Source organism: Hippocampus zosterae, chromosome 5 (genome assembly GCF_025434085.1).
Source record: "Hippocampus zosterae strain Florida chromosome 5, ASM2543408v3, whole genome shotgun sequence".
In the NCBI taxonomy this organism is placed as follows: domain Eukaryota; kingdom Metazoa; phylum Chordata; class Actinopteri; order Syngnathiformes; family Syngnathidae; genus Hippocampus; species Hippocampus zosterae.
Genome location: NC_067455.1, coordinates 85,028 through 110,738, shown reverse-complemented (window position 1 = coordinate 110,738; position 25,711 = coordinate 85,028). Strand labels below are relative to the sequence as shown.

General features: G+C 56.4%; 4 protein-coding genes and 1 long non-coding RNA gene across 6 annotated transcripts; 3 read left to right on the top strand and 2 right to left on the bottom strand.

Annotated features, from left to right (window-relative positions):
* Positions 1-1,046: 1,046 nt before the first annotated feature.
* mtf1 (metal-regulatory transcription factor 1) lies at positions 1,047-7,494 on the top strand. Its single transcript, XM_052064504.1, has 11 exons — positions 1,047-1,307; positions 2,196-2,670; positions 2,754-2,992; positions 3,386-3,517; positions 3,668-3,741; positions 4,178-4,317; positions 4,406-4,483; positions 4,653-4,755; positions 4,823-5,169; positions 5,256-5,322; positions 5,412-7,494. Exons 2-11 carry the CDS (start codon positions 2,221-2,223, stop codon positions 5,810-5,812), a joined length of 2,031 nt encoding a protein of 676 aa, XP_051920464.1. The 5' UTR covers positions 1,047-1,307; positions 2,196-2,220; the 3' UTR covers positions 5,813-7,494.
* Positions 7,268-8,027, bottom strand: LOC127600199 (uncharacterized). 2 transcript variants are annotated; one of them, XR_007962291.1, is made up of 3 exons: positions 7,799-8,027; positions 7,630-7,728; positions 7,268-7,556 (listed from the first exon to the last, which is right to left on the bottom strand). It is a non-coding gene; the product is annotated as an uncharacterized LOC127600199 (long non-coding RNA). The 2 variants fall into 2 exon arrangements; XR_007962290.1 differs by having other exon boundaries at positions 7,630-8,027.
* A 105-nt stretch (positions 8,028-8,132) lies between these two features.
* yrdc (yrdC N(6)-threonylcarbamoyltransferase domain containing) lies at positions 8,133-10,584 on the top strand. Its single transcript, XM_052064506.1, has 6 exons — positions 8,133-8,402; positions 8,816-9,011; positions 9,183-9,297; positions 9,367-9,486; positions 9,573-9,703; positions 10,280-10,584. Exons 1-6 carry the CDS (start codon positions 8,234-8,236, stop codon positions 10,344-10,346), a joined length of 798 nt encoding a protein of 265 aa, XP_051920466.1. The 5' UTR covers positions 8,133-8,233; the 3' UTR covers positions 10,347-10,584.
* A 349-nt stretch (positions 10,585-10,933) lies between these two features.
* Positions 10,934-15,726, bottom strand: maneal (mannosidase endo-alpha like). The gene is made up of 4 exons (XM_052064505.1): positions 15,085-15,726; positions 13,923-14,032; positions 11,822-11,898; positions 10,934-11,608 (listed from the first exon to the last, which is right to left on the bottom strand). Exons 1-4 carry the CDS (start codon positions 15,560-15,562, stop codon positions 10,969-10,971), a joined length of 1,305 nt encoding a protein of 434 aa, XP_051920465.1. The 5' UTR covers positions 15,563-15,726; the 3' UTR covers positions 10,934-10,968.
* Positions 15,727-17,527: 1,801 nt separating this feature from the next.
* On the top strand, positions 17,528-24,854 carry lin28aa (lin-28 homolog Aa). The gene is made up of 4 exons (XM_052065576.1): positions 17,528-17,771; positions 17,904-18,082; positions 21,859-22,043; positions 23,755-24,854. The coding sequence occupies exons 1-4, from the start codon at positions 17,555-17,557 to the stop codon at positions 23,996-23,998; spliced, it is 825 nt and encodes a 274-aa protein (XP_051921536.1). The 5' UTR covers positions 17,528-17,554; the 3' UTR covers positions 23,999-24,854.
* Positions 24,855-25,711: the final 857 nt, after the last annotated feature.

Here is a 25,711-nt window from a genome sequence, read left to right as displayed (position 1 = left end):
GGAGTGTTCAATCAGCCTGCCATGCATATTTTTGGAATGTGGGAGGAAACCGGAGCACCCGGAGAAAACCCACGCAGGCCCGGGGAGAACATGCAAACTCCACACAGGGAGGCCGGAGCTGGAATCGAACCCTGGTACCTCTGCACTGTGAAGCCGACGCGCTAACCACTGGACTACCGGGCCGCCGATGTTTATTTAAAATGGATATATTTTAATGATTCCTTCTGATGTACAGACTAATTGTTTTATATATAGAGAGTTGTTGGAAAAGGACCGTTTCGTGTTTTTTATTCTTGACATTGAAGCAATTTACTGGAAGATTTCCCACTTCAAATACTGTGCTCCCATTTCTTTAGTCCTGAAGTTTCCAATCTTTCTTCGATGGCCCCTGGCACGATCATAAGCCATTTTATTTATGCTGCCTCTCACAGGTCAGTCTTAGTACTACGCCAGGCGGCTGTGTGGCGTGTGCTGCGCTCTTCTCTCCAAATACCCGAAATGTCATTCTTTCACATGATCATTTGACTCGATTTTCCTGAAAGTCACGCACAAAAAAAATCAACACATCAAAACGTCCTTTTCGCGTACACTGAGGCTGTCCCTCACTCAGTTTGACAAGGGTCGGGACAGTCGAAGACGCTTTCAATAAAAATGATGTCAGAAACCTACGATTACTCCTTACACCTCTATAGGAAGTCGCCACAGCGTTTGGGATTTTATGGACATATTCCGTTTTTTTTCTTTTTACATAAAAAACAGAATGAAAATAATAGCTTGTCGCATTCAACTTCCGTTTCAGCTACACAATAAAACGTTTGTTTCATGTCACCTTTTGACGCGGGCCGGGTTGAACTTTATATAAATATCAGGCAGTTCTTAAAAGATTCAACGTAAATGTTTTGACCTAAAAAGTAAAGTGAAAGTGAGTGTGCTGGCCTCGATTCTATATCCATTTTTCTTTTGCCGATCTCGACGTTTATTGATTTATTTTCTCTTTCGAAATGAGTACAAACGGTGGGCGGTGACGTCAGATGCTGTTACAATTTCCCACAATGCACCCGGACTATCCGTTCCCACGTGACGTCGTTCGGTGTCCTGGGGAGGCTTCGCGGTGCCGAACATCCCCAAAACACGCGAGTCAACCCCCCAGCAAAAGTCGGGTTCCCTTCAATTCGGCGCCTCGAAGGGCGCCTTCGGAGTTGAGAGTCGGGGGTGGGAAAAGCGAGCGTGTCGCGTTTTCACACGGAACTCGTTGAGTGTGGCAACGACTGGCGAGAGCTTTGAGGTCAGCTGTCGACATTTAAACGGTAAGTGTTGCGTTTGTGGGCTGAGCTAAGCTAGCCTGTCCCCGAGCGCTCACGCCAAACGTTACGCGAGGGTGTCAAACGGAACGCCGGTGGACTAGATGCGGAAAGGTGAAGGAAGGCGCGTTGAGTCGAGCCCGGATTACCGTCGGATAAAAGCAGACAAAGAGAAAGAACATTTGTGGCAGCTCGGTAGCATTGCAAATTCATCTCTGCTTATACACTATCGATAGATGGATCGGAACACTTGGAACCACCGGTGTGAGTATGTTGGCGAGAAAAACAGCCCCCCCAATCCCCACTCCCGACTCTTCGACCCCCGACGACGACAGCAAAATCGATCAAAGTGACGGACAGGGCGCGAAACGTCGTCTCGGTGACTTTCTTTACCGTGACGATTCGAGGAACGTCATTGAAAGGAAACTTCTCGATCGTTTTGAACTCGCGCGGACAGGTGACGTAGGAGTCGAGAGCTCATCCTTTTGCCACCGATAGGGATCGATCTGTCATTCATCATCTCGCCGCTCGGAAGAAGGAAAGATCGCGCTTTGTATTCATGTTGCGCTTGCAGCTCGTGCTATTGGTCAAGAATGTTGGAAATGCACTCGAGTCGCTCTGGTCCAAGGGTCGGCGACATTTTTCAAACCGAAAGCCACTTCTGATATGGGCGGGCGGGGGGTCGCGGCTTGATGCGCACCCGCTGGAACGACAAAAAAATTGCCTTTGACCCGCTTGGGAATCAGCCGCGCACGTTGACGACCCGTTTTGCGTCGGGACGACCGACCGTTCGCCACCCTGGACCTGACGCCCCCCCTCGCACGTTGATTTGTTCATGAAGCCCGAGTTAAAAGTCGAGCGGAGCCGACGGCCGTGTGTCCTGTGTTTTGCCAGCTCCAAGCGCCGGCAGCGGGGCACCATGTCGGAAAAGGGCCCCGGCGCGCGGGCGGCGCCGCCGCCGCGCTCGGAGGCGGAGCCTTCGGGAGGGGACCCGGAGGACGACGAGGACAAGGCGGGCTCGGACGAGGGCGAGCGGCGGCGGCCGTCGTCGGGGGGCCGCGTGTACGACCGCACCACCGTGCTCATCGAGCGCGACCCCATCCGGCTGGACGAGGAAGGCGAGGAGGAGGGCCAGTGCGGGGGCGACGACGACGGGGCGGCCTTCCTGACCGAAGGCGACGAGGAGGAGGAGGGCTCGCTGGCCTTCATGGCCGACCCCGACGCCATGGCGCAGGGCTACGTGCACCACACCATCTCGCCGGACCAGATCCAGTTCACCATCAATCCGGGCTCCACCCCCATGCCGCGCAACATCGAGGGCGCCACCCTCACGCTGCACTCGGAGTGTCCCGAGACCAGGCAGACCGAGGCAAGACCTCCGCGGACGGGGCTCGTTGTCGTACGGAACTCGTTTGCGGCTCGCCTTTGTTTCACGCCGGCGCCAATGTGCAGGTCAAACGCTACCAGTGCATGTTTGAAGGCTGCACCAGGACGTACAGCACGGCGGGGAACCTGCGCACGCACCAGAAGACCCACCGCGGCGAGTACACCTTTGTGTGCAACCAGCAAGGCTGCGGCAAGGCCTTCCTCACCTCGTACAGCCTGAAAATCCACGTGCGCGTGCACACCAAGGAGAAGCCCTTCGAGTGCGACGTGCAGGGCTGCGAGAAGGCCTTCAACACCCTGTACAGGTAAGCCCCCGCGCCCACCCGCGCTTTTACGCCATTCGCCGCTGCTTGGGGGGGGGGGCGGGGGGGGGGGCTTCTTTCTCGCAGTCACACCGCTCGAGTCAAAACTCGACTCGACTGTCTTGTGAAACCCCGACACGACGATTTTGGACGCCTCTCCGATCGACTCTCCTCGGAAGCCGCTAGCCGGAAAAGAAGTTCCTTCTTTCCCAGTTGCGCTTTTATGTGAGCCGACGCGTGCCACTAGCTTGGTGGCGCCACTGAGACGCGCCGGTCTACTGTTAGCTTAGCATCGCGCGCGGGGTCCCCGTTTCGTCCTCGTCACCCCTTGTGGAAGTTTGCCTGGCCGGGTTTTGCCGTGTCCGTTTTCCACCTGCCTGTGGTCCTTGTCGGCAGGCTGAAAGCGCACCAGAGGCTCCACACGGGCAAAACCTTCAACTGCGAATCGGAAGGCTGCAGCAAGTACTTCACCACTCTCAGCGACTTGAGGAAGCACATTCGCACGCACACCGGAGAGAAGCCTTTCCGGTGAGCGCCGCCATCGCAAAGCAAACGGGAATGGCCAGCCCCCCCCCCCGATGGGAAGCCCGAGCGCCGTTCTCTCCTCACGTTTTGCCGACTTGGCCCCGCTTTGACGTGATTTGTTTTTTTGTGTTTTTTTTGTTCCCACGGCGCAAGGTGCGACCACGACGGCTGCGGCAAAGCTTTTGCGGCAAGTCATCACCTGAAAACGCACGTGCGCACCCACACAGGTACCGACGCGTCGCGCCCCCCCCACCCCCCCCCACCTACCCAGAGCCAAAGCGCACCCCGTAACTGCAATTCCCAGGCGCCAATTTGTCCTCGCCAAAAAGTGCCTCGACCATTTGGGTGAAATGTGTAAAAAAACAAAAACGTGGCGGCGCCCTTCCCGTGAAGGATTCCCATCCGAGTCTCTCTGGAAACGGCTTTGCCAACTTTACGCAGAAATCCGCCCTTTTATTTCTGAAATTGATCATTTTGGTGAATCGTCTAAATCCGTTGAGAACATTTTAGAGGTGGGGGGTCAGCTAGCTTATGGTCGAGCTCTCCCAATCGGTCTTTCCATCTTTCGATTGTAAACGGCTCGGCCATTGGACGTGCGTGACGTCTTACTTGTTGTGATTGGTCGCCCCGTCCGGGCCACGCCCCTTTGCGCCCGCTTGGCAGGCGAGAAGCCCTTCAACTGTCCGAGCGACGGCTGCGAGAAGACCTTCAGCAGCCAGTACAGTTTGAAGAGTCACATCCGCGCCCACGATAAGGGAGCGCCCTTCGGCTTCGGCGTGGCCCTCGCTGGCCCGCTGTCCGAGGTGAGTCACGCCGCCGCCTCTTGGAGGATCCAACTCCGCCCCCCCCCCCCCCACTCATCTTTTCGCCGTCGGGTTTCTTTGGCCGCAGGACGCCAATCACTCGCTGTGCCTCAGCGACTTGAGTCTGATCTCGACCGACTCGGACCTGCCGGAGCAACTGCGCAACGTAAGTCCCTCTCGGCTGCCGCCGTTTGCCAGTGGCGTCCTCGAAGGCGTCGCCGCCGGATGGCAACGGATCCTCGTTGAGATGCCAAGAAAGGGAACGAGGGGGGCGATTTGGAGCCGGGCGCTCGCCCCAAAGTCTGGCAAATGTTTCCTTTTCTGACTGGTCGCAGGCGCAGAATTTGGACGCCAACCATCTGACCCCCGTGAGAATCTTTGAGCTCATGTTCCAGAGTCCCGAAGATAGCGTGAGCCAAGATGAGGCCCCCCCGGGCGGTGAGAACCTTTGTCAGCCTCCCCCCCAAAACGTTGTCCGCGCGCTGACGCTCCCGCTCCTCCGCAGAGGGTCTCGGCGAGCGCTTGGGGCCGGGGACCCCCGCCCCGCCCGCGGCGACCGAGGCTTCGTCTCTCGCCCCCTCGGCCGCGCCCGCCTCATCTCTGCCCCCGGTGCCGGTCGCCGCCTCCGAGGGGCCGCCGGCTCAGGCTTGCGGGCGAGCGCCCGACCGGGCGGCCCCGCCGCCGGCCGCGGCTCAACCCGCGCCTTTGGCCGGTCACGTCGTCGCCGGCGACGGGGCCGCTGCCGGCGGGCCGACTCTGAACCCGGCGCCGCCCGGCCTGGTCATGTCCGACCAGAACCTTCAGTGGATCCTGAGCAGCGCCGCCAACGGCCAACTGAATCCCCAACAAGCGGTGAGTGAGAAAGGCGACCGCGGCGCCCGCTACGGATTGTCGGCGCGCCTTTCCCAATCCCCCCCGTGTGCCATCTTGGTTCCCAGGCGCCGGGCGGCCCGAAAGTGGAGAAGGTGTTTTTTACCACGGCCATCCCGGTGGGCGGCGGCGCCGGTGAGATGGCTTTTCATCTTAAATCTGGACGGCTTGTTTTTGTGGTTTTGCGAGGATGGACTTTAGCTGTGTGCCGTTGCTCTTTGCAGGCAGCTCGGTCCAGCAGATCGGCCTGAGCCTGCCCGTCATCATCATCAAGCAGGAGGAGTCGTGCCAGTGCCTTTGCGCCTGCAGGGACCAGGCGGCCGCGCGTCAGCGGCCGCCGGACGCGCCGCCTCCTCCTCCTCCTCCTCCTCCTCCTCCTCCTGCGGCCGCCGCCTGCTCTTCTCCGTGCTGCCTCCCCGCGTCTTCCTCCGAGGTGGGTGAGGTGGAGCCGCGCCCCGCCGGGACGACGTCATCGCCGCCGCCGTCGGCGACGTCGTCGCACGGGCTCGCCAACATGGACGTGTCGGACTTCCTCTCGATGCAGAGCCCGGACAGCGCCGCCGACATGGAGGCCCTGCTGCTCGTCGCCGACGACTTCAACATGGCCACCGAGGGCCACCCTTAGACGCGCGCGCGCTTCGCACCTCCCCTACCTTGAGCGCGTCGTCCTCTCTGCGCCGCCGTCGGAGTCTTTTTGCGGCAGTTGACTGTTAAGCGACAACTGCGCTCCGAGAGACGTTTTGTTCCCTCTGCTTGAGGAAGCGTTGGTCATATTGCGACCGCATCGGAGTCACGGATGGCATCCGATGCGCTCGCGCCGTCTACACACTGAAATTGCGAGCGTCGGCGGGGGCGGCCCTGGGAGCCGCCTCTATTCAGTGATGGAGACGGAGAGATTGCTCCCCGTGCGATCGTCACGGCCGGCCGCACTTGGCAAATTGGGCGTCTGTCGCTCGGCTCCAAGTTAAAGCTCATTTGGACTTGTCGCCCGTCCTTTATTTAGGCCGTCCCCAACGAGGAAGAGCCTTTGATTAATTTATTGCGCTCAGACGCATTTCAGTTTGGGGGCTGTGCACGTTGCCGAACGACTTTTCCTCTCGGGGAAGGAGAATGAGCGCGTCCTCTCCCGAAGCGCAGCCGTCGGCCTCCGTCGGCCTCCGTCGCCACAAGCGGATCCTGACGCGCCTCCGCTCGGTGTCGGCCCGGCGTTCGGCCGCCCTCTCGGCGCCGCCGCTTTTTGCACCAGGCGGCCGGAACGGGGACGCTTTCAAAGCTTCGACTGTTCAGAGATTTTCTATGGATGGCCCCCACATCCAGCTGCTTGAGCACGGGTGACTTTAGCCCCCCCCCCCCCCCCAACCCCCAAGTGCAAGAAATGAGCCTCGAGGCAGCTCGATTTCCCGAGCGCCACGGCCAGCGTCGACGTGCGTCTTCCGCTCTCGACGGCGGTCCCGCACGCGCGCTCTCAACACTGAACCATTCCAGATATGCAGTGCAGTAGAACGAGTCGGCTCCAAAAGCTAAAACGGACACGTCGCCATCTTCGCCATCTCCACGTACGAAGAATCAGCTATGCAATTTTCAAGTCCGTTTTTCAGTGGCATGCGTAACAGACGCCCGGACACCGCGTCTCCTTCCTTCCTTCCTTGGTGTCGTGTTTCGAGTATTTTTATATGCATCGCTTGAGTCGCAAACGGTCGGGAGAAGAGAGAGAGAAAAGTGCACAAAGATGTACAAAGTCCCGTCCCCCTTTGGGATTGAGGCGGACGCCCAAGCGTGGGAAGCGGGTTCGTTTCTTAGCCGCCCGCACTGAAGGACCACTCGAGTGAGCTCTTGAAAGATGGATTCCGTTTTAGGAATGACTCGCTTTCAAACGACAAATGCAGGCGCGGGTCTTTGGCCGGCGGGCCAAACGAACTCAGCGGCCCGCGAGCGTCGATGCGGCTCTTCCCGGATGGCCGCTGTCCCGCGCGTCTTCCGGGTCTCCCCGTTGCAACGCGCGCCTCCGGGATCCGAGTTGGAAACGGAGGCTCGCGGCCCCGCCGTTTGCCTCCCGATCGCAAGGAGACGCGTGACAATCGTTTTTGACGCTGGTTTATTCTCATCCTCATTTAACAATTGCATAGAAACATTCCAGGAGGAATTGGAATTGGCTACGGCTTCCGAAGGGATGCCTCGCCAGCCCCCGGCGTGCGAGAACGTGTCTTTTCAACGCCAATGGATCGGCTTGGACGTTTGCATATGCTCCATATCACAACTTTCTGTCAACTAAGAGCACTGTACTAATAAAACGCATTGCCTCAGGTCTCCTTCTAGCGAGAAGCGCGTCACTTTTGCGGCGGCGAGGTCACGTCCCGCAGAGATCTCGTCTGTGGGGGGGGGAGACAACAACCACATTCAAAGGCGAGTCGCGGTGCCCGAAGCGGAGTCGACGTTGCTCACCGCGAGAACGCGCTCGAGCTCTTTCAAGTCCCGCAGGATTTGATCGCACAGGGTGACTTGCTCGGACGCCGTCCGGATCCTCTCGTCGACATCCCGCACCTTCGACGAAACGCCGCGCGAGACGTTGAGCCCGAAACAATGACGCTCGCTTCCAATTGTCTCCACTGACCGTTTCCGCGGTGGGCGCGCGAGCGCCGTTCTCCTCGGACATCGCGGATTCCGGACACCTCAAAGCCTTTCCACTCGGCGGCGCGCGATGAATACGAGACGAGACGACGCAGGTGATTCAAATAGTCGTCATTTTGAGCGCGCGCGTTTCTATTGGTCGAGGCGGCGGGGACCGTGAAAAGTGACCTCTCCAATTTCAAAATGAAATTGGGCCGGACGCTAGATGGTCCAAATGATTAATCGTACGTCAACGTACTTGGGTGGCCGGCGTAAAAAGAACCGAACAAACGAGTGTTACTAGCCCTTTAAGAATGATGTCGAGCGTGCTTAAAGGGCGTAACCCGGAAGAATTCACTTCCGCATTGGCTCACGTCGTCCGTGGGGAAGCGCGTTTCCCCTCTCGGAGCTGTGCGCTTTCATCGACCGACGCGGTTTCATGAAGGCTTTTCGGGAGTTGGCGGTGCAAATAATCCAATTCAGAGGCGCTCACGGTGCCGCCGTTTGCCGAGTCGGAAGTGAAATGTGTGAACGGTCGAAGACCACCGTGCTGCGATTGCCACCGGCCGGCGGAGACGGACCGTTTTCTGCGCAGGACCCCCGCACAGGTAAGAACACGCCCCCCAAGACTCTTGTAGAATCGGCTACTCGTTACGTCAGATTGAGATGGTACCGCCGTCGCCGTGTCAAAAACCGGGAAGGCTTTCCGTTACGGTGGAAGAGCCCAGAAAACCAGCGCTTCAGCTTTTGAAGTCATTGGCTGGAGAGACTCGCTACCCCGGTCGGCCTTGGGATCTCTCGGGAAGAAGTGGACGGGGAGAGCCTGGATGGCAATTTTCCGCAGGACGAGCCACAGGGGAAGAAGGTGTTGGGCGGGGCTGCCGAGACAATCGGCCAACGCCGACGTCACGGGAACCGGTCCCGCGCGCGGTGGCGTCCAAAAGCTCGGAGTCATCGGGCGTTTTTTTTTTTTTTTTTTTACCGACAAGGTCCTTGAAGGCCCGATCCCCTTTTTGTACAGATGTCGCCGCCGTCCTGAGCCGCACGGCCGCGGCCCTGCGGGACGGCCGCGTGGTGGCCGTGCCCACCGACACCATCTACGGCCTGGCGTGTCTGGCCCAGAACTCGGCCGCCGTGCGCCGCATCTACGACATCAAGGGGCGCAACGAGCACAAGCCTTTGGCCATTTGCGTGGGCGAAATCCACGACATATACAAGTAAGAACATGAAAAGGGCCTCCGAAAGACAAACCCAGAGGCCGCACGGTTGTTAGACTCGCCGCATTTGGATGTTTTTAGGCCGTCTTGCCATTGTGAGTTGAAGGCCAAGCGGGATTGGCCATAAAAAGGGCCCACCAAGAGCCCCCCCCCCCTTGCCTCCTCGTGCAGGTACTGTCAGGTGAAGGTGAAGGAGGACCTGCTGCGCGACCTCCTGCCGGGCCCGGTCACGCTGGTGCTGGAAAGGTCGCCGACGCTCAACAGAGAGCTCAACCCCTTCACCCCGGTAAGCGGCGCCGCGCCCGACGCGGCCCCCTTTCTTCTTGCGTTTCTCACGGCGTGCGCTCGCGCTCAGCTCGTAGGCGTCCGCATCCCGGACTGCGCCTTCGTCCGTCGTCTTTGCCAGATGTGCGGCGAGCCTCTGGCGCTGACCAGCGCCAACGTCAGCGCGCAAAGCAGCACCGTGGCCGCCCACGTAAGTGTTGACGTGCGAGAGGAGACGGCGGCGGCGGCTTTGGTGCTCTCTCTCTCTCGCTCGCTCTCTCTCTTTTTCATTTGAAGGAATTTGAAGATCTTTGGCCCGAGCTGGCGGTGGTGGTGGACGCAGGGCCGATAGGAGACCGCAGCCGGCTGGGCTCCACCGTGGTGGACCTGTCCGCGCCCGGCAAGTACCGGATCATCCGAGCCGGCCGGTAAGTTCCTCCTCTTCTTCGTTTCGACACTGGCAAATGGCTGAGTGGGCGTCGTGTTTTGCTTCGTTTGGTTCCATTGTGCAAGCCAATATTGGTCATGTGCGTGGCAAGGCCGTTGAATAGCATTTGGGGCAAATTACATTGGGCTCGCTGTGCCGAAATTGGCCTTGGCCGTTTTCCAAGCATCCGACCAAAGCGGTTGTTGACAAAACGCTGCTTGGGAGAGGCGACATGGACTAAAGAGGGCAAAAAAAGTTCACTGAGCAGCCTTTTTCTTCTCTGCTCTCTTTATTCTTTGTTTTTGACATGCAATCATCCAATTGCAACGTGGACTTGTTTTATAGTTTTATAAAGAAAAATATAAAGCGTAGAAATGGCACTTCTACGCTTTCGAAAGCATTTGTGTCAGAATTTTTTTTTGAGGGGGGGGCGGCTCGCAAGGGATTAGGGCATTTCCATGCAAAAGGCGTCCGTAAATGTCTTGCCTTTTGGAAGCGGTCTCGGTGCGCGCGCCTGCGCTTCTTTGCGTGTGGTTGAGGAGAAAGCCAAAAAGCCTTTTGCCCGCCGGGTCCTCAGTGCCTTCTCCTCCACCGTGGACGTGCTGGAGGGCAAACACGGACTGGCCGCGGAGGACTCGGGATGACCGTCCAAACGGGACCAAGGGGACACGCAATCAAGCTCTTCTTCTTCTTTCCAAATGGCGCATCTTTTCGTTTCGTCGTCGTTCGGATTTCTGTTTTACTGCTTGAACCCCCCAGAAAAGGGAGGGGCGGGGATGTGTCCGTGTGTCCGTCACCTCCACTTTGAGGGAGTTGACTGGCGTTCCTCGGGACGGTTGCCTCAAAGCTGTCACGAGTGTACAATAAAAGCTGATCTGCAAACATGTCGGGGGGCCTCATTGTCGCACGCACAAAACAAAAGACGAGAGAGAGGCGGCCTTTTCCATGGCCAACATTCCGCTTTTATCCAAGCAAACCTCCAAATTTGGAGTGGCCAAAAGCGACCGAGCGCGTGTCTGTCCTGCGAGAACAAGCCTCTTTTGGGCCACGCACGTTTCCTTGCGCGTCCGCGGCGGACCGCTGGCGATTTCCCACTCCGAAGTACGCTGTACCTGCGCGTCTTATATTTTGGAATGGAGACCCAAATTCAACCGAGGCGGAGAGGGGGAAAATGGCAAAGAGCGTCATAGTTCCCAGGTTGCGTCGCGACGACCGCCGTTTGTCGCCGAAGAGGAAGGCGCGCCGCCGCCGCCCCCGCCCAGCCACTCACAGGAGCCAGCGCTCCTTCTCGCGGTGGAATTTCTCAGCCCAGCGTCTGGTCAGCTCCAGGTAGTGGCGCGGGCCGTGCGGCCGGTAGTCCAGGTAGACCCTGGCGGCGGTCTTCTTGGGCACGGCCCTCTCGATCTGCGTGCCCTCGTGCCACTGGTTGAAGGAGGTGACGGCCAGCGCGTCGGGCCGCGCGTCCAGCGCCGCCCGCAGGGCCGTCTCGTAGTAGCGGCCGCCGACGCGCTCGCGGGCGCTGTGGCCGTTCCAGGGCCGCACGCTGGCGTCGGCGTAGCCCGGCCCCGCGCCGGGCACGAACAGCAGCCCGTTGTCGTCGCAGAAGGCCTTCAGCGCCTTCCAGTTGCCGTGCGACGAGCCGAAGGAGAAGCCGTTGGAGGCGAAGTAGGTGTACATGCCGTCGAAGCCGCCCGCCGCGATCTCCCGCTGGTGGCGCTCCTCCACCATCAGGCCCAGGAAGACGCCGTCGTAGGCCGAGCCGCGCAGGCTGCGGGCGCCGCCCGCCCTCAGCAGCTGCGACCACGACTCCGCCGGCGTCAGGTACGAGTCGTAGATGTAGAACAGGGGCAGCCTCTTGGCCGCGCCCGGCGCCGACGTCCGGTACAGCGCCGCGTGCTGGCCGTACCTCGGGGGCGAGCGGGACAAGAGTCCGCTGAGCGCTCGCTAATCTCTGGATCGTTCCGATTTTCTCGAAAAATGCGTGCGCAGGACTCTTCTCTGGATCGTTCCAAAAATCAGAAAATTGGAACGACACAGCGCAGGAATCTTCTCTGTATCGTTCCAATTTTCTGATTTTTGGAACGATACACAGAAGATTCCTGAGCGGGGCGCTCCTTACCTGTCAATGATGTACTTGACGTTGTCGAGCACGCTCTGCTCGTTCCGTTCTCTGTACGGTTGGATGTGAAACGCCACCTGCAACAAGAGCGCCCTCCTTCACAATATTGTCAGCGGAGCAGCGGTCCCTTTGTCTTTTTTTTGGGGGGGGGGGGGGGGGGGGGTTATACTTTTCAACCGACGCGGGGAACGGCAGCGTACAAGCGATCCGAAGTGACCTGGCGCTTTAAGAGGGGCGGGGCTGCCACTGACAGGTAATGTAAACGGCGCGGGCTAAAGCGTTGCTGAAACGGTGGTGTCTTGATTGAACTCGTTATGCATAGTTGTCATGTTTGTCCGGCCGCAATTTGATGTTTGAACGAAGTCAACAATCGCGTTGCAGCTGGGCTTAATCATGGCGGCACTCCACTTCCGGGTTGGACCTTTGGGACTTGTAGTTCTTTTCTTCGAGTCGACTTGATATGTTTGTGTTATCTGGTTTCTTACGTTTAAAATAATGAATGATGGCGATAATAATACCTAGTGAAATCGTGGTTGATTCAAGTATTAAACGTATTGTTATAAAATAAAAGTGTTAATTAATGTCAATTCTATACCTATTTACATCGTGATGCAGAAAGAGAAGTGTTCATTTTTTTATGTGTGCTTTAGGTTATTACCTGCTTCTGCTACTGCAACTACTTCCGTTTCATCTACTTCTGCTGCAAAGTGTCGCAATAAATGTATCCAAAAAAGTACAGAAAGAGTCATCCTTCCAGAGGGCCGTGAAAAAACGTAATGAACTGAACAGTTGCGTTTTATCTTCAGTCACGTGTTATGTTTGATACTTTGGACTTTGTTTAGGATTTAGTTGTCTCGATGTTTTAATACAATGTGTCAAGTTTACCCCGCTCCTCCCTCTTGCCCGCTTTTTGGGCCCCACCGCTGTTTGCTTTGAAAGCATCGCCGCTCGGTGGATGGCGTGACGGGTGCCCAAATTGTCCTCCACGTCTTCTTTGGGTCACGGAACGAAATTGGCTCGGAAGTCGACGTGCCGCCGTGCGGCGTGCAGGGCTGACCGATGAACCCGATTCAAACCTGCGTCGCGTTGTGGTGGTATGCAATTTTCCAATCGCAAAAGCTGCAGTCCAGTGGGCAGAAATGCTCCCTTTTGCTCAGGGGGGAGGCTTAGGGTTTGTTTGTTCGCGGGAGGGCATCTATTTTCTTCCAATGCCTTAAGAAGCGCGCTTTTTATCGAATTGTCTTATGAGCCACGGCAAATTTGTTGGCGTTTTGGCTCATCGTCCGACTTGGGACGCGGCGATTTCTGTCGGTGCCGCACAATGAGCGATGTCGGTCTCCATCTTCGCATCTCGCAAAAAGCTGCCATTTGACCAAAGGGGTGCGCCCTTTTTCTACCCATTGTAGCATTGGTAAAACCGCAAAGGTCAAGGGTGGCGCGAGACTTTTGTCGAACGCGCTGCGTCTCGAGAGGAATCGTAGCGTGCGGCTCGATGGTCTTCACGCGTAGCGACGGCGATGTCGCTGCATTATTCACGCCGCTTGTCTTGACATCAGAAAGCCCTTCCCGGACCGTCTCGTCTTTGGTCCGCCTTGCGCATCTCGCCCGGGAAGAGAGACGCGGGGCTTCTGGAAGCTTTTCAACATCATATCCACTCAAGCGCAGTTTGAAGTTGGTCCCCATTGGCCGTTTTCAATTTGCAGAAGCTTTCAACGAGCCCGGCGCTCGCCTCCATATTCCTGCCGCTTCTTTTCCGACCTAATTGGCATTTGGTCCACCGTCGCTGGGCTCGTACGTTCGGTCCCTACGGTGACAACTCGTCTTGTCTTGTCTTGTCCCGTCCCGTCGTTGTAAAATGACGAGCCCGTCTGGCCTTTCCGTACCTGCCTCTTGGTTATTGGCGGGGCCCGCGACCCTCGAGTAGCTCCAATGTCGCATGATTTACCAAACCGGAAGCGCGCTTATCATCCCCAACCGTACACTGGCGACACCGACTCAAGTTTTATCGTCGTCAGATGCACGCACGCAAACGTCATCGGGTCAAAACGCCTCAGAAAGTGGTAAGCCAGAGAGACGATGCGTGGCTTCATTTTGTTCTTACCTTGAGATTGTGTCTATAGGCACCGTCGAGTATGGAAGGTACGAAATCTTCAGTGGGTTCCCCGTTGTCATCAGCCATGCCAGGAGGATACCAGGACAGCACCAGAACCCCTGCAGAACCATTGAGGCAAATCCTTTCAGAGCCACTTCAGCGTCCCAAAGTGTGCTACGTGTCCTGCTAGATGTAGGCTGGCCCCCTCTAGTGGTAAGTAAAAGCGTTATTGCCAAGTGCAGTTCATTCGGTCTTTGACCGCGATTCAAAATGGGGGGACGGAGCCCTGCCACCAGGCGGCGCCTAAGCAATACTTTTCGGACCGAGTCGAGCAACAAAAAGTAGGGTGGGGGACGGGAGGGTGGCTTTTTTTTCAGCAGAGGATAAGAGGACGGGTTCCCCAAAGTACAGTTTAGTCGGATTTAATGTTATGTTGTGTGCACCTTGGTACAGTGCTAATTCTTTTCTACCTATTGTGAAAAACGTATGACACCGAGAATGGTGACGGGGCGGGGAGGGGCGGCCGGAACAGAGACTCTAATCCATTTCATTCGAAAATGTGAAATCGACAAAGATATTGGACGGCAAAAGATTTCCGAGTGACTCCAGCACGCCGCACATGGCGAAGGGAGCTGTCCGTGGTGCTGGAGGCTTGCTTGCAGGATCACTTCCACAAATTTGCAATCAACGCTCAAAATGTCACCGAATTTTACAGAGAGATACATCTGGGTGCCGCTGCCAAAATATTCACACTCCCTACTGAAAAAAGTCAAGTATTGAACTGACTCCTTCACTGAGAAAAGTAGAAGTCATTTCACTGTCAATCATATCAACTCGCCCTTTTGATCATTTACAACAAACACGCGCTTTTGTTTTTCAATCCAGAGCGACTTCATGTCGCGTCAGACTTTCTGTCAAAGCTGTTGACAATGTGGATTGTCAAGTGACCCCCCCCCCCACCCCAAAAAAAAAGAAATGCTCGTTTAGCCAATTCTAACACGCGGGGTGTGGTGGGGGCATACCTTTACTTGTCTGTGTTTATGGATGGAAATTATGATTTTGTGTATTCAAGTTGTTTTATGGTCGGTCACGGTTGATAGATTTTTTTTTCTTTGTCACGCGGAACGCAAAGGCTCGAGTGAGCCCGGCCGTCAGCGAACGTTCGCGCTACCTGCCGCCGAAGCCGCGATCTGCTCCATGTGGGACTCCAGCACGTCCGGGTCCCTGGAGCTGTACGGGCCGAGCTCCGGGTAGAAGCTGGAGCCGATGTCCTCGGGCGGGACGTGCCTCCCCCGCGGGTAGCCGGACGCCACCTTCGGGTCCCAGTGCGGCACCAGGACGTGGTCCCAGTGCACGTACTTGCCATCCCAGCGCGGGGTTCCGTACCACGCGTAGTAGAAGATGTGCACGTCGTCGAAGACCCTCGGCCCCGGACCCCAATCGGACGCGGCGCCCGCCGCCTCGGCGCGCCGCCCGCCGCGCGAAGACGACGGCGAGCTTCGCCGCGCGGCGCCCCGCGCCAGCCCGTCGGGAACCGGAGCCGAGAAGCCGTCCCCGGTCTTGAGGGTCCGGAGTGCCATCATGGCTCCCAAGATGAAGACCGCGAAGACGAAGAGAGCCGCGCAAGCTCTTCTGCGCAGCCGCCCCATGCTCGGCGCGATGACCGCTTTTTTTTTTTGCGCTTGCGGATGTCTTGACCGACCGTCGGCCTCGAAGCGGAGGGCTCCGGCTTCTCAGCGGCCCATCTCCGGCGAAACGCAGCCGCGCCGCCTACATGCTCGCCAACCCGGCTGGCTTCCTGCGGGGGTGGGCCTATCGCGGCATCCGCGAGGGCGCGTGTGCGTGCGCGCGCTCGTCTCGGTCGGGTTGGGCGCCGGAGGCCGCTGACAGTTTCCGGTTTGGCTATCACCAGGTGATTTGTAGCGACGCCGAGCGGATGAAGTCGAGAATTACTCTGACCGCAGGTAGATGGAAGAATTGAACCAGCATTTCATTTGATTCGTTCAGCTTGACTATCAATGACGATCCTCCATTCCTCTTTTTTTCTTCTTGTGGTTACTCTATATATAATTATAAAGAAGCAAAAAAGACGTGTGTGTATATGTGTGGACAAAGATGGAAATTTGAAGAGAAAACAAAGTTTATGTGACACCCCCCCCCCCCTCCCCCGTTGTATGTGGCAGTGTACGCGTCAGTGACCCGAATCCTCACTAAACAGCACTTGGGCAACTCGTGAACAAGTCGTCTTCTTCTTCAAAAAAAGACTCTTTGAGTTAACTCGTGCCAGGCCCCGTTGAAGTTTCCGTTGCAGCAAGAATAAGACGCTTCCACCTCGCAACGACTAACTCATACGGCGGGCCGCACCTCCTGAGCTGAGGGAGGAGCGGACACAACGCGTCATTATCGATCCCGCGAGTGTTCGAGGCAGGACACGCCCTGCTGAAATATGATTGGCTGCCGCGTGCAGTGCAGGCAGTCGATCAATCGATTCTGTCCATCTTTCCATCCGTCCATCACGGGCAGCATGGGAAGCCCCCGAGAGCAGCCCGGCACGTGTCGTTTTTTTTTCATTTGGCTCAAGTCCAGCAGGGTGCTATCATGGGGTTGGGGGGGGGGGGGCGATGACTGTCTCTTCCATTACATTGTTAACCTCAATTAAACCCTTTATGAATGCCCGCTGAACAAGACTTAAGACGCGGGATAGGAATGATTGACTGCGTGGGCAGCTCCTGCAGCAAGCCACAACACATGGACGTGTCTGTGGGCAGATCTATTTACACGCGCACACTATTTGCTTGGAACTCGATACAATCCTGTTTTGGGAAAATTTAACTTTACAATTATTTGTATTTAACGTGATTAAAAAAAGAACTCCAAACCCTGTTGTGACAGCACAGCATTGCTTGTTAAATTAAAACAAAAATGGAAGGGGGCCGGGGGGGGGGCGTCATGAAAAGAAAACATTTCAATCGTAGATGATTCAATCAAGTTGAAATGACAAATGCTCCGAATGCACCGCTGTCCATCTTCCGGTCTCATTTTAATTTCAGTCCCAAATCTTTCCTCGTCACGGACTTTGGAGGCCACTTTTTTCCAAGTCCTGCAATGAAATCGAAGCGTGCGTGGCTCGTCCACTTCCGGGCGTTGTCCTCCAAATTTGGACGAAACCTGCCCGCCTGCCGTCAACGGGCAAGTGACGTCAGCGAGCCCAGGTTGGATTTGGCTTCTCACTCTCGCGCTTGTTTTGTGTTTGTGGCTTTTGCTTCTTCCGCTTCAGTTTCCGAGGCCTTTTCTCGGTTTGCTCACCGTATTGTGGGGGGGGGGGGGGGGGGGGGGGGGCGGACGTGCTAACTCGTCGACCGCCCGCTCAACCGCCAAACAATTCCAATCAATGTAGAAGACAAGAAATGCGCTCGGACGACGTGGGACGCAAAAACTGGAGGAAATGTGGCAAAAAGCCAAAGGGCTCCTACGAGCGTTTGAGCACGAAACCAAACAGGCCCCAAAAGGGAATTGAAATCGGGCGGCTGATCGGACGACGCCGAGGAAGGAGGCCGGAGATGACCCCGGGGGTGGGCCTGGGTGGGGGGGGGGGTCTTCTTTCTCTTGACGCCTTCTTACTTTTGGGGGCTGCGAGTGGGATGAGCACCCCAACCCCCCTCAGGGTCATTGTTTCACCAGCGCGGACCACCCCCCGCCCCTCCTCGCCCTCCCTTCCGCTTTCTCCCGCTGCTCCCGCTTCACTTTTTGGGCGATCGTGGCGACGAGCGACGTGGATCGCTGCGTGTGCGTGGCTGCTCCTCTCATCTTTTCTTTTCGGACGAGACATGGGCTCCGTTTCCAACCAGGAATTCCCAGGTAGCGCCCCCCCCCCCCCCCCCACTTCCATCCATCCCACGGTGCGCCCGTTAATTGATTAATGAGCGTGAGGTGGCGTCTCGTTTGGGACTTGCGCGTTGGTTTTTGAATGTGGCTCGATTTTTGTTGAAGGCGGCTGCAAGGCGGACGAGGACGGGGAGGGTCCCGGCGCGGCCGAGGAGGACTCGCAGCCCCTCCGGGGCCTGGGCTCGTGCAAATGGTTCAACGTGCGCATGGGCTTCGGCTTCCTGTCCATGACCAGCCGGGACGGCGTGACGCTGGACGAGCCCGTGGACGTCTTCGTGCATCAGGTACGTTCCACGCCATTCTTTGCGAAGAAAAGGGACACGCGAGAAACCAAAAGCCGACTGAAAGAGACACCCCCCCCACCCCGCCCCCCACGGACTCTTCTCTTTGGAACGAACGAAATTCAAGCAGGGATTTCGTTCGTTGTCACGACGTGGTGACTTTTGTGCCGGCCTCGGCCCCCCCCCCTTTTTCCTTTTTCGCTGGTGGTCGTGGAGTGGGGGGTTGGTTCCCGGCTCCCTGGGTGTCGTTTCCCACTGGGGGTGGAAACACGTGAAAGCGCGGAGGGAGCGCAGCCCCGATGCTGCCTTTCCACACTCTCGTTGTTGCCATTTTCGGATGATGATGATGATGGAAGGCACAAAAAAAAGTTGGCTTGCTCATGTTTGTTTTTGTGGTCGTCAAAGTGTCTTTTTGTTTTTGAAGACGCTCCCTGCCCTGCCTCCATTCAACTTTGGATGACGCTCCCAATCAAAATCGTTTTGCTCTTCCATAATATGTCCTCTCAAATCAGAGACTGTTGTTCTCGTGATGCCCCCCCCCCATTTCTTTGAATTAAAACGGCCTCTCAATTGGATTTTTTTTTTGGGGGGGGGGGCTCATCCAGAGAGGGAAACCTAAAATGGCAGTGTAGTGAAGTATTATCAGTGCTTTCTTGGCATTGTGACAAAAGACAGAAAGGCACGCCCGGCGCCCGGCGTGGCGGCGTGGCTGCTTCCAGGCCACTTCTGGAGCGCCTCCGTCAAGGCCGCTTGCGCCGCTGTGCACGTGGCAAGCGCAACCTGGATTTGGCCCTTTCCGCATTTCAGATGAGTCAAACTTCCAATCCTATTCTAGACGCGTTCAGAATGACTTGTCACCCCCCCCCCACTCGCCAACTAGCGTAAGTTCTTTCCGAATAATTCCACACCCTCCAAAAAGCCTCGAAGTGACCGAGGCGTTCCGTAAGAAACGTTCCAAATGGAAACTTTCCGGCTCGTGGTGAACTTCTCAAGGACCGTGGCGCGCGTTTCCCAAACGTTGGCCATCGGATTTTCCGCCAAAGACGCGCTCGACGACAACTGGCCTTTCTCGAGCCGTTTCCCACCCGATGCCGTTCTGCCCATCCGTCCAATTCCCAAATGCCGAGATGCTTTTTGTCGACTCGGCTTGTCCTTTCCCGCGTGGCGGCGTTGCCCCATGTTGCCTTTTCGCTTGCACATTTCTGCTTGCTGTTTTCCCGCGACGTTGTCCTGGCGGGGAGGCGGGGCCCGGCGTGGCTGTTTTCCACCGTCCAATTGCCAAAGCAAGCGATGCTTCCTGCACGTTTGCCGGTCGCTTCCAACCTCAAATCTGCCGTTGCGCATTCCTGCGACCCTCCGCGGCGCTTCTTCTCGCATTCTCTACCGTGTATGGTGTGTGTGTGTGTGTGTAGGGGGGGGGCAGCTTTGCTTCTTCGGCCGCGCTATTTGGTGAGCACACGAATGAGACTCCTCTCGCTCGCCGTCCTCTTGCCCAAATCCAACGCGGGCGATGCGGAAGCGACCGACAACCGCCTCCTTTTGCCGCGCGTGCCATTGGCGGATTCTCAAATGTTAGGGCAAGATAAAAAAAAAAATATTTTTATTTTATCTTGCCTCATTTTTTTTTTAAATCTCTTTTTTTATCTTGCGCGAGGAGGCCCGGTTGATCAAAGTAGTGGCCGCGTGTCACCGAAAATCGACTGCCGGGATCCCGCGAGCCTTTTGTGCGGGCGCACAATGGGGCCATACATGTGAATGGGGCACCCCTCGGCCCGTGACCGAGCCCCTCCTTTGTCTCCGGCGCGGTCCTTCTCTCGGCCGCTCCGGCCTCTGATGTCTTCCTCCGCCGTTCCGGCGCCGTTTGACACCCCGAAGACATCGGGTCCGTCCCTTAGGACTTCGGCCTTCCTCACCTGCCCGAACGAGCCCTCGGCCGCCGATGACCTTTCATTCGGCGGGAAAGCTCGCGCGCGTCGGCAAAGTCTGGTGAATTTCAAACGTGTGGTGCGGCGGTGCCCCGTTGAAGATCGCTGCCAAAGTAAACATCAAACGCGGGGAATCACTCAACCGCGTAGCTCGAGCTTAAAGTCGGTGCGAGTCGGTGGCCGCCGCGATTCCTTTTCCGGACGTTTCCCCCCGAAAATGTTCATCCTTAAACGGTGTCAAGCTTCCCGCACGGCACAAAGTTCCAAAGTCATTTCTCAATTCGGCCATCCGAGGCCCTCTTGTCGCGGTGCGTGTCGGGGCTCACTCGGGTCAAATGGAAGCCTGACTTCTCTTCTTGTTTAATGACAACACATTTAAGCCCCAGTGCGCCCCCCACCCTCTGTTTTTTTATTTTCATTGTCACTTGATTAATTCAGCAAGTCAACCGGCATCCCGCCCCCCTTTTCTCCCTCTCTCGGCACGCGTCGTTACACAAACCCCGAAATTAAATCGCAAATCAAGTTGTCGCAGGCTTCTGCGCGGGGGGAGGGGCAGGGGGGTATCAAAGGAAGACATCAGTCAGAGCAACACTTCCCCCGCACCACCCCCCACCCTAAAACTTTTAATCTCGTTCGTCTTTGTGCCCAACAACCATCCGAGGAATGTCATCCCGATCAGCAACCCCCCCCCCGCCCCCTTGCTTTGCGCCTAACCCCCCCACCCCCTTGCGTCCTGCACTTTAGATTTGAGCGGCGGTGGCTGCGTTAGCCGAGCGGGGGGCTGCAGTGTGGAATGCTGCTCCTCCACCCTGAGAGCAAGGTGGGGGGGATGGGTTGATGGTTACCCGCATCGGCTTGACCATTGGGAATTTGTTGGGGGGGGGGGCTTAGGGTATTAAGCAATACCATTGAGTGTATGTCGCGCCGGGGGAAGGGGCGGGGGGGTAACCGCACTCTTAAATAGTAGTACGGAAGAGAAGAAAAAGCCGAAAGACTGAGTGGGCAAATCAAAGTAGTGCCGCTGCGCTCTGCGTCCCAGAAAAGTGGCATCCACACGGCGGCGCCGTCCCATGGCGCTTTTCATTTCGCAATTAAGGGAACAAAAATGCTTTGCTTCGCTCGCTCGGCGCACTTCATTTGTTCTCCGCCGGTGCAGTTCATTTGACATCAGGAAGAGGTGCGGTCCACATTCAGGACCCCCCGGCCCCCACACAACTTATTGAAGTGAGAGAGCCTCGGATTTGTTTGCACTCTTCTTCGACTTGTCCTTGAGGGTTGCCAAAGTTGCTTGGTGGAATTTTGCGACGTCAGAGTGAACACGGGACAAAGCGCCAGTCAAAGTGCGACGTGAAGTCGGCAGCTCGATTTGAGGGCGAGAATGAAATTGCTTGCCTTGCTTCATTCGCCTCACCTACGAGAGCAAAAGGTGGAGGCGGCATGGCGCTCGTTTGTTCTCCCCCAAAAATGACACGCCGAGCAAATCGCAAAATTCTTCAGCCCTGCGCTTTGGTGACATGTGTCAAAAAACAAAGAAAGTCGCACGTCACCGTTGGGGTCGTCCATTTGGACGCGGCTCGGTCGTGTTCCGCCCAACGGGCGAATGCGATTTCTCCCAATCTCACGCCATCAAAATCGGAACTTCACCCCGCTCAATTTACAGGACGTCTTTTTTTCATGTCCCGTCGGCATCTGCCGAGGTGCGACGAGAGGGAGGGAAAAAAAAGACAAACAAAAGAGGGGGAAGAGAGCGCAGATTTGTTTGGAAAAGTGGTCCGGTGGTCCGGTCAAGTCGAGCGCCTTGGTACTACTTTAGCGCCCGCGAGTGCTCACCCCTGGCGGCGTTTCCTCCCCCAGAGCAAGTTGCACATGGACGGCTTCCGCAGCCTGAAGGAAGGCGAGGCCGTGGAGTTCACCTTCAAGAAGTCCTCCAAGGGCCTGGAGTCCCAGCGAGTCACGGGCCCCGGCGGCATCCCCTGCGTGGGCAGCGAGCGCAGGCCCAAAGGCAAGAAAGTCCAGAAGCGGCGCTCCAAAGGAGACCGGTAAGTTTTTCACACATTGACGCATTTGAGCCGCGCCGTCTTCGCCGCGCGCGTTTGTGTGGCCGCCGATGGGAAGGATCTCGCGTCTGAATGGGACGTTAGCATCAGCGGCTAGCCAGCTTTGCCAAAGGAAACCGCTTTTGGATTTCAAGACACCAGGCGGAGCGTTCTTTTTGCCTTCCGCGTTCAGCTTGACATCAAAGGCCGCACGCTCGCTACGTCGGCGGCGCGGTGGATCGGCGTTCTCGCCACGTTTGAAAGACGGAGGGAAGCCGACATTGCGATCGGGAAGATTTTGACTTGCGCCCCGCGGATGAGTGAAGCCACGCTCGCGACTGCACAACGCCTCACTTGAGCGGATGTGGCTCATGTTTTGTATTTTCCGTTGGCGGGCGGGGCTCCCTTCTTTGAATATCGTTCAGGCGGCCGCCGGGGGGGGGGGGGGGGGGTGTTTCACCTTCAGCCCGCTGTCATTTACGATTAGAGCCACCAAGTAGTCGCTGTGAGAGTGCAGATCATTACGGCCTCAAAGACCCCTGCGAGGCCTATTGTGGTTCAAGAAACACCCCCCCCCCCCCCCCCCCCCACCCACTTCTCCTCCTGGGCGGGCCACATTCATCCATCGATAAGATATCGTTCACCCCTCTGGCCTGATTTGTCATTGCTTTCGTCTGTTTCTTTGCTTATTTATTTATTGCCTGACCAGACCCCCCCCCCCAAAAAAAAAACAAAACCCAACAACAATTTAAAGCCTTGTTTGGGGTATTAGGTCCGGGCTCTGATGATTTCATATTTTCCACGGGTGAGCAAAGAAAGCGCCGTCCGTTTAATTGATAACAGATGTAAGAGGCAAGGCAAGCGGGTGAAAGGTCAGCGTTGCCATGGGAACAATGTCGGAGTTCTGCGGCGGTGGGTAGGGGTTAGGGTTCAGAGGTCATTGCCGGCGCCCTTCCGGACAAAGGCCCGCTTCCCCCGACGACGGACGCCCATTTAAGGGCGGGGCTGTGACGCGCTCGCTTGGACGTCCCCAGCGGGCGGCGCCACAAAGCGGTAGCCCCTCATTTGTTGCTACTTCAATGGTGGCAAAGGGCAGGGGGCAATCCCCCCCCCCTCTCTCTCGCTGGTACCGAATGACCGGCCCACGCCCACCATCCATCTGTCCTGCGGACGGACGCGTGGGCTCTTTCTTTGGATTTGATGTCATCGAGAGGATTTCTTGCCAATGTTGTTCATGAAAACCTCCCCACGACGATTACAAAGAATCCGCAGTCCAAAATGCCAAGACGCTCCCGCTGTAAAGGTGCTGCCATCTGGGACCTGAAAAATGGACGCTTTTCGCCACACAATACTTTGCCAAAATATTTTTGAATTTGTACTTTGACTTTAGACTTTCATCTTTCTTTTTGGGTGGAACTATAAGGGCGGCAGATTCTTCCTGTCCTCGGTCCTTCTTTGCAATCGCACTTCAAAGTTAAATAGAGCCGAACTGTGCCCAAGTATAGTTTTGTCAGCGGATTTCAAAAAAGAGAAAAACTCGAAGCCACTTGTAGCGTTCGAGCACGTTTGAACATTGAATTTGGCAAGAGAGGTGGCGTCGCGCTTGCGTTCGTTTGGAGGCGCAACCTTTCAAGAAGTTTGGTTTCACTCTACGAAGCGGGTCAAAATGGACCAAACGGAAGTGACCCCGCCCGCATCTTTGGCGTTGTTGCAGGTGCTACAACTGCGGCGGTCTGGACCACCACGCCAAAGAGTGCAAGTTGCCGCCTCAGCCCAAAAGGTGCCACTTCTGCCAGAGCATCGATCACATGGTGGCCAACTGTCCAATCAAAGCGCAGCAGAGCTCGGCCGCTTCTCAGGGAAAGCCGTCCCCCCGCAAGGCCGACGAGGAGGAGAAGAGCCAGCGCGCTGCCACGCCGCCGCCGCCGCCGCCGCCTCCACAGGAGCCCTCCTATTAGGGAGAGGCCCGACGGAGGTGGGTTGGGGCTTCTTTTTTTCCAGAGGTGCTTAGCACGGAGGCCAATCAAAGTGCTTTGACCCGAGGGATCACCTCTTGGATCGAAATCAGCTTGAAACAAGAAGAATGTTTGTCGATTTAGGCTTTTGGTTTTGTTTGTTGTCCTTGCTTAAAATCATGAATACCGCTTGTATTATTGTGAGAATCACTGGCGTCACGCTCGCTTCCGGGTGGCAAAAGAAATCCCGTTGGAGGTTAACCTTACTTTGGCTGCTAAATTGCTCGCACCCGAGGCCCGATGCCCGCAACTCGGCTTCCAAAAAGTAGAAGAATTGACGCGGCGGAAAGTCTGCCTTGGCGTGATGACTTGACTTTTCTGTTGCCCAGTTTCCTGACTGGGCTAGTCCCGCGGTTTGCTTCTTGCTCGACAAGCCGGCCAAACTTTGGATGCGTACCTGTGAGAAAATGTCCGGATGCTTTCTTGGTTCCTCGTCCGTCTCGCGAGAAGGCGGCGCTCCGCCTTTTGGCGCTCTTGCAATCGTCTCTCTTCCGTACAAATATTGATCACATTCATTCAATTGCTTCTGCTTGATTGGATGATTATATATCTCTACATATTGGTGTGTTTTACAGAATTGAAAACCCCCCACCTCTGATATCGATAGCTATATCTAGCAGTGCAATTAAAAAGACGAAAGGTTTTTATTTCAAGTTGGCGGTAATCAATCACTTACTGCCACCCGGAAGTACCCTGGCGCCTTTTGCTTATTCTGAAAATGAGGGCCCGACCAATTCGTTGGCCTGCTGAGTCAATCTTTGCCCCCCGGGGGGGAAAAAAATTGTAAAGAATCGGACGATATTTGGCTTTTACTTTTGTTTACATATGAAACCATAAGATAAAGATGACATGAAAGCATCGCCCCCCCCCCCCCCCCAAAAAAACAAACACATCAACCAAGATTTGCCAATTTTTCTTTCTGTTGTAAAAACTAAGTACTGTTTTAGGTTGGGTTTGTTTTTTTTTGGATTCATGACACATTTGTTGGATCAGTCAGCCGTAGTCTTACTCCGCCAAAATGGTCCTCGGCCTCCAAAAAGACAAAGCCAACCCAAAACTCTCTCGGTCGGGCCTCGATGACGAACTTTGGAGGAGGCGGTCAGGCGGTCGATCCTCCCGCGTTTTTCTTGAGCTGGCCTCTCGGGCCGTTCTACCTCATTCGTTTCGCTTTTCAACTCGGGTGGTCACGTGACACGCTCGAGCCGCTTCGCTCGCTTTCCGCGCCAACTCGGCGCAATAAATCCAAGTACAAAGCGCTCCTACGCGAGAGGCCGCCATTGCGGCCATCCGCACGAATGTCAAAGGGAAGCGTTTTTGTGAGCGAGTGTGCTCCAGAATACGCCACGCCATCGGCGCTACGTTTGTTAGCATGCCCAACCCAACGCGCGCACGCTCGAGAGCCTTCGTCCGCAATGTTCGCAGCTGACTTTTGGGGTTCGCGTCGCAACGAGCGGCTGCGTGAGGCGCCCGTGATGGACGCTCACGTCTTGGGCCAGTGAAAAATTGATGGCGGGCCGCAAATGGTCCCCGGCCTGTAGTTTGGACACCCCTGAGCTACGTGATCGGTCAGTCAGAGCAAGAGTTTTCCCATTGCAGTTGTCAGTCAGTGCAGAAGCTGTTGAGCTTTTGCTTCAACGCCTTCTCATCTTTGGCTTC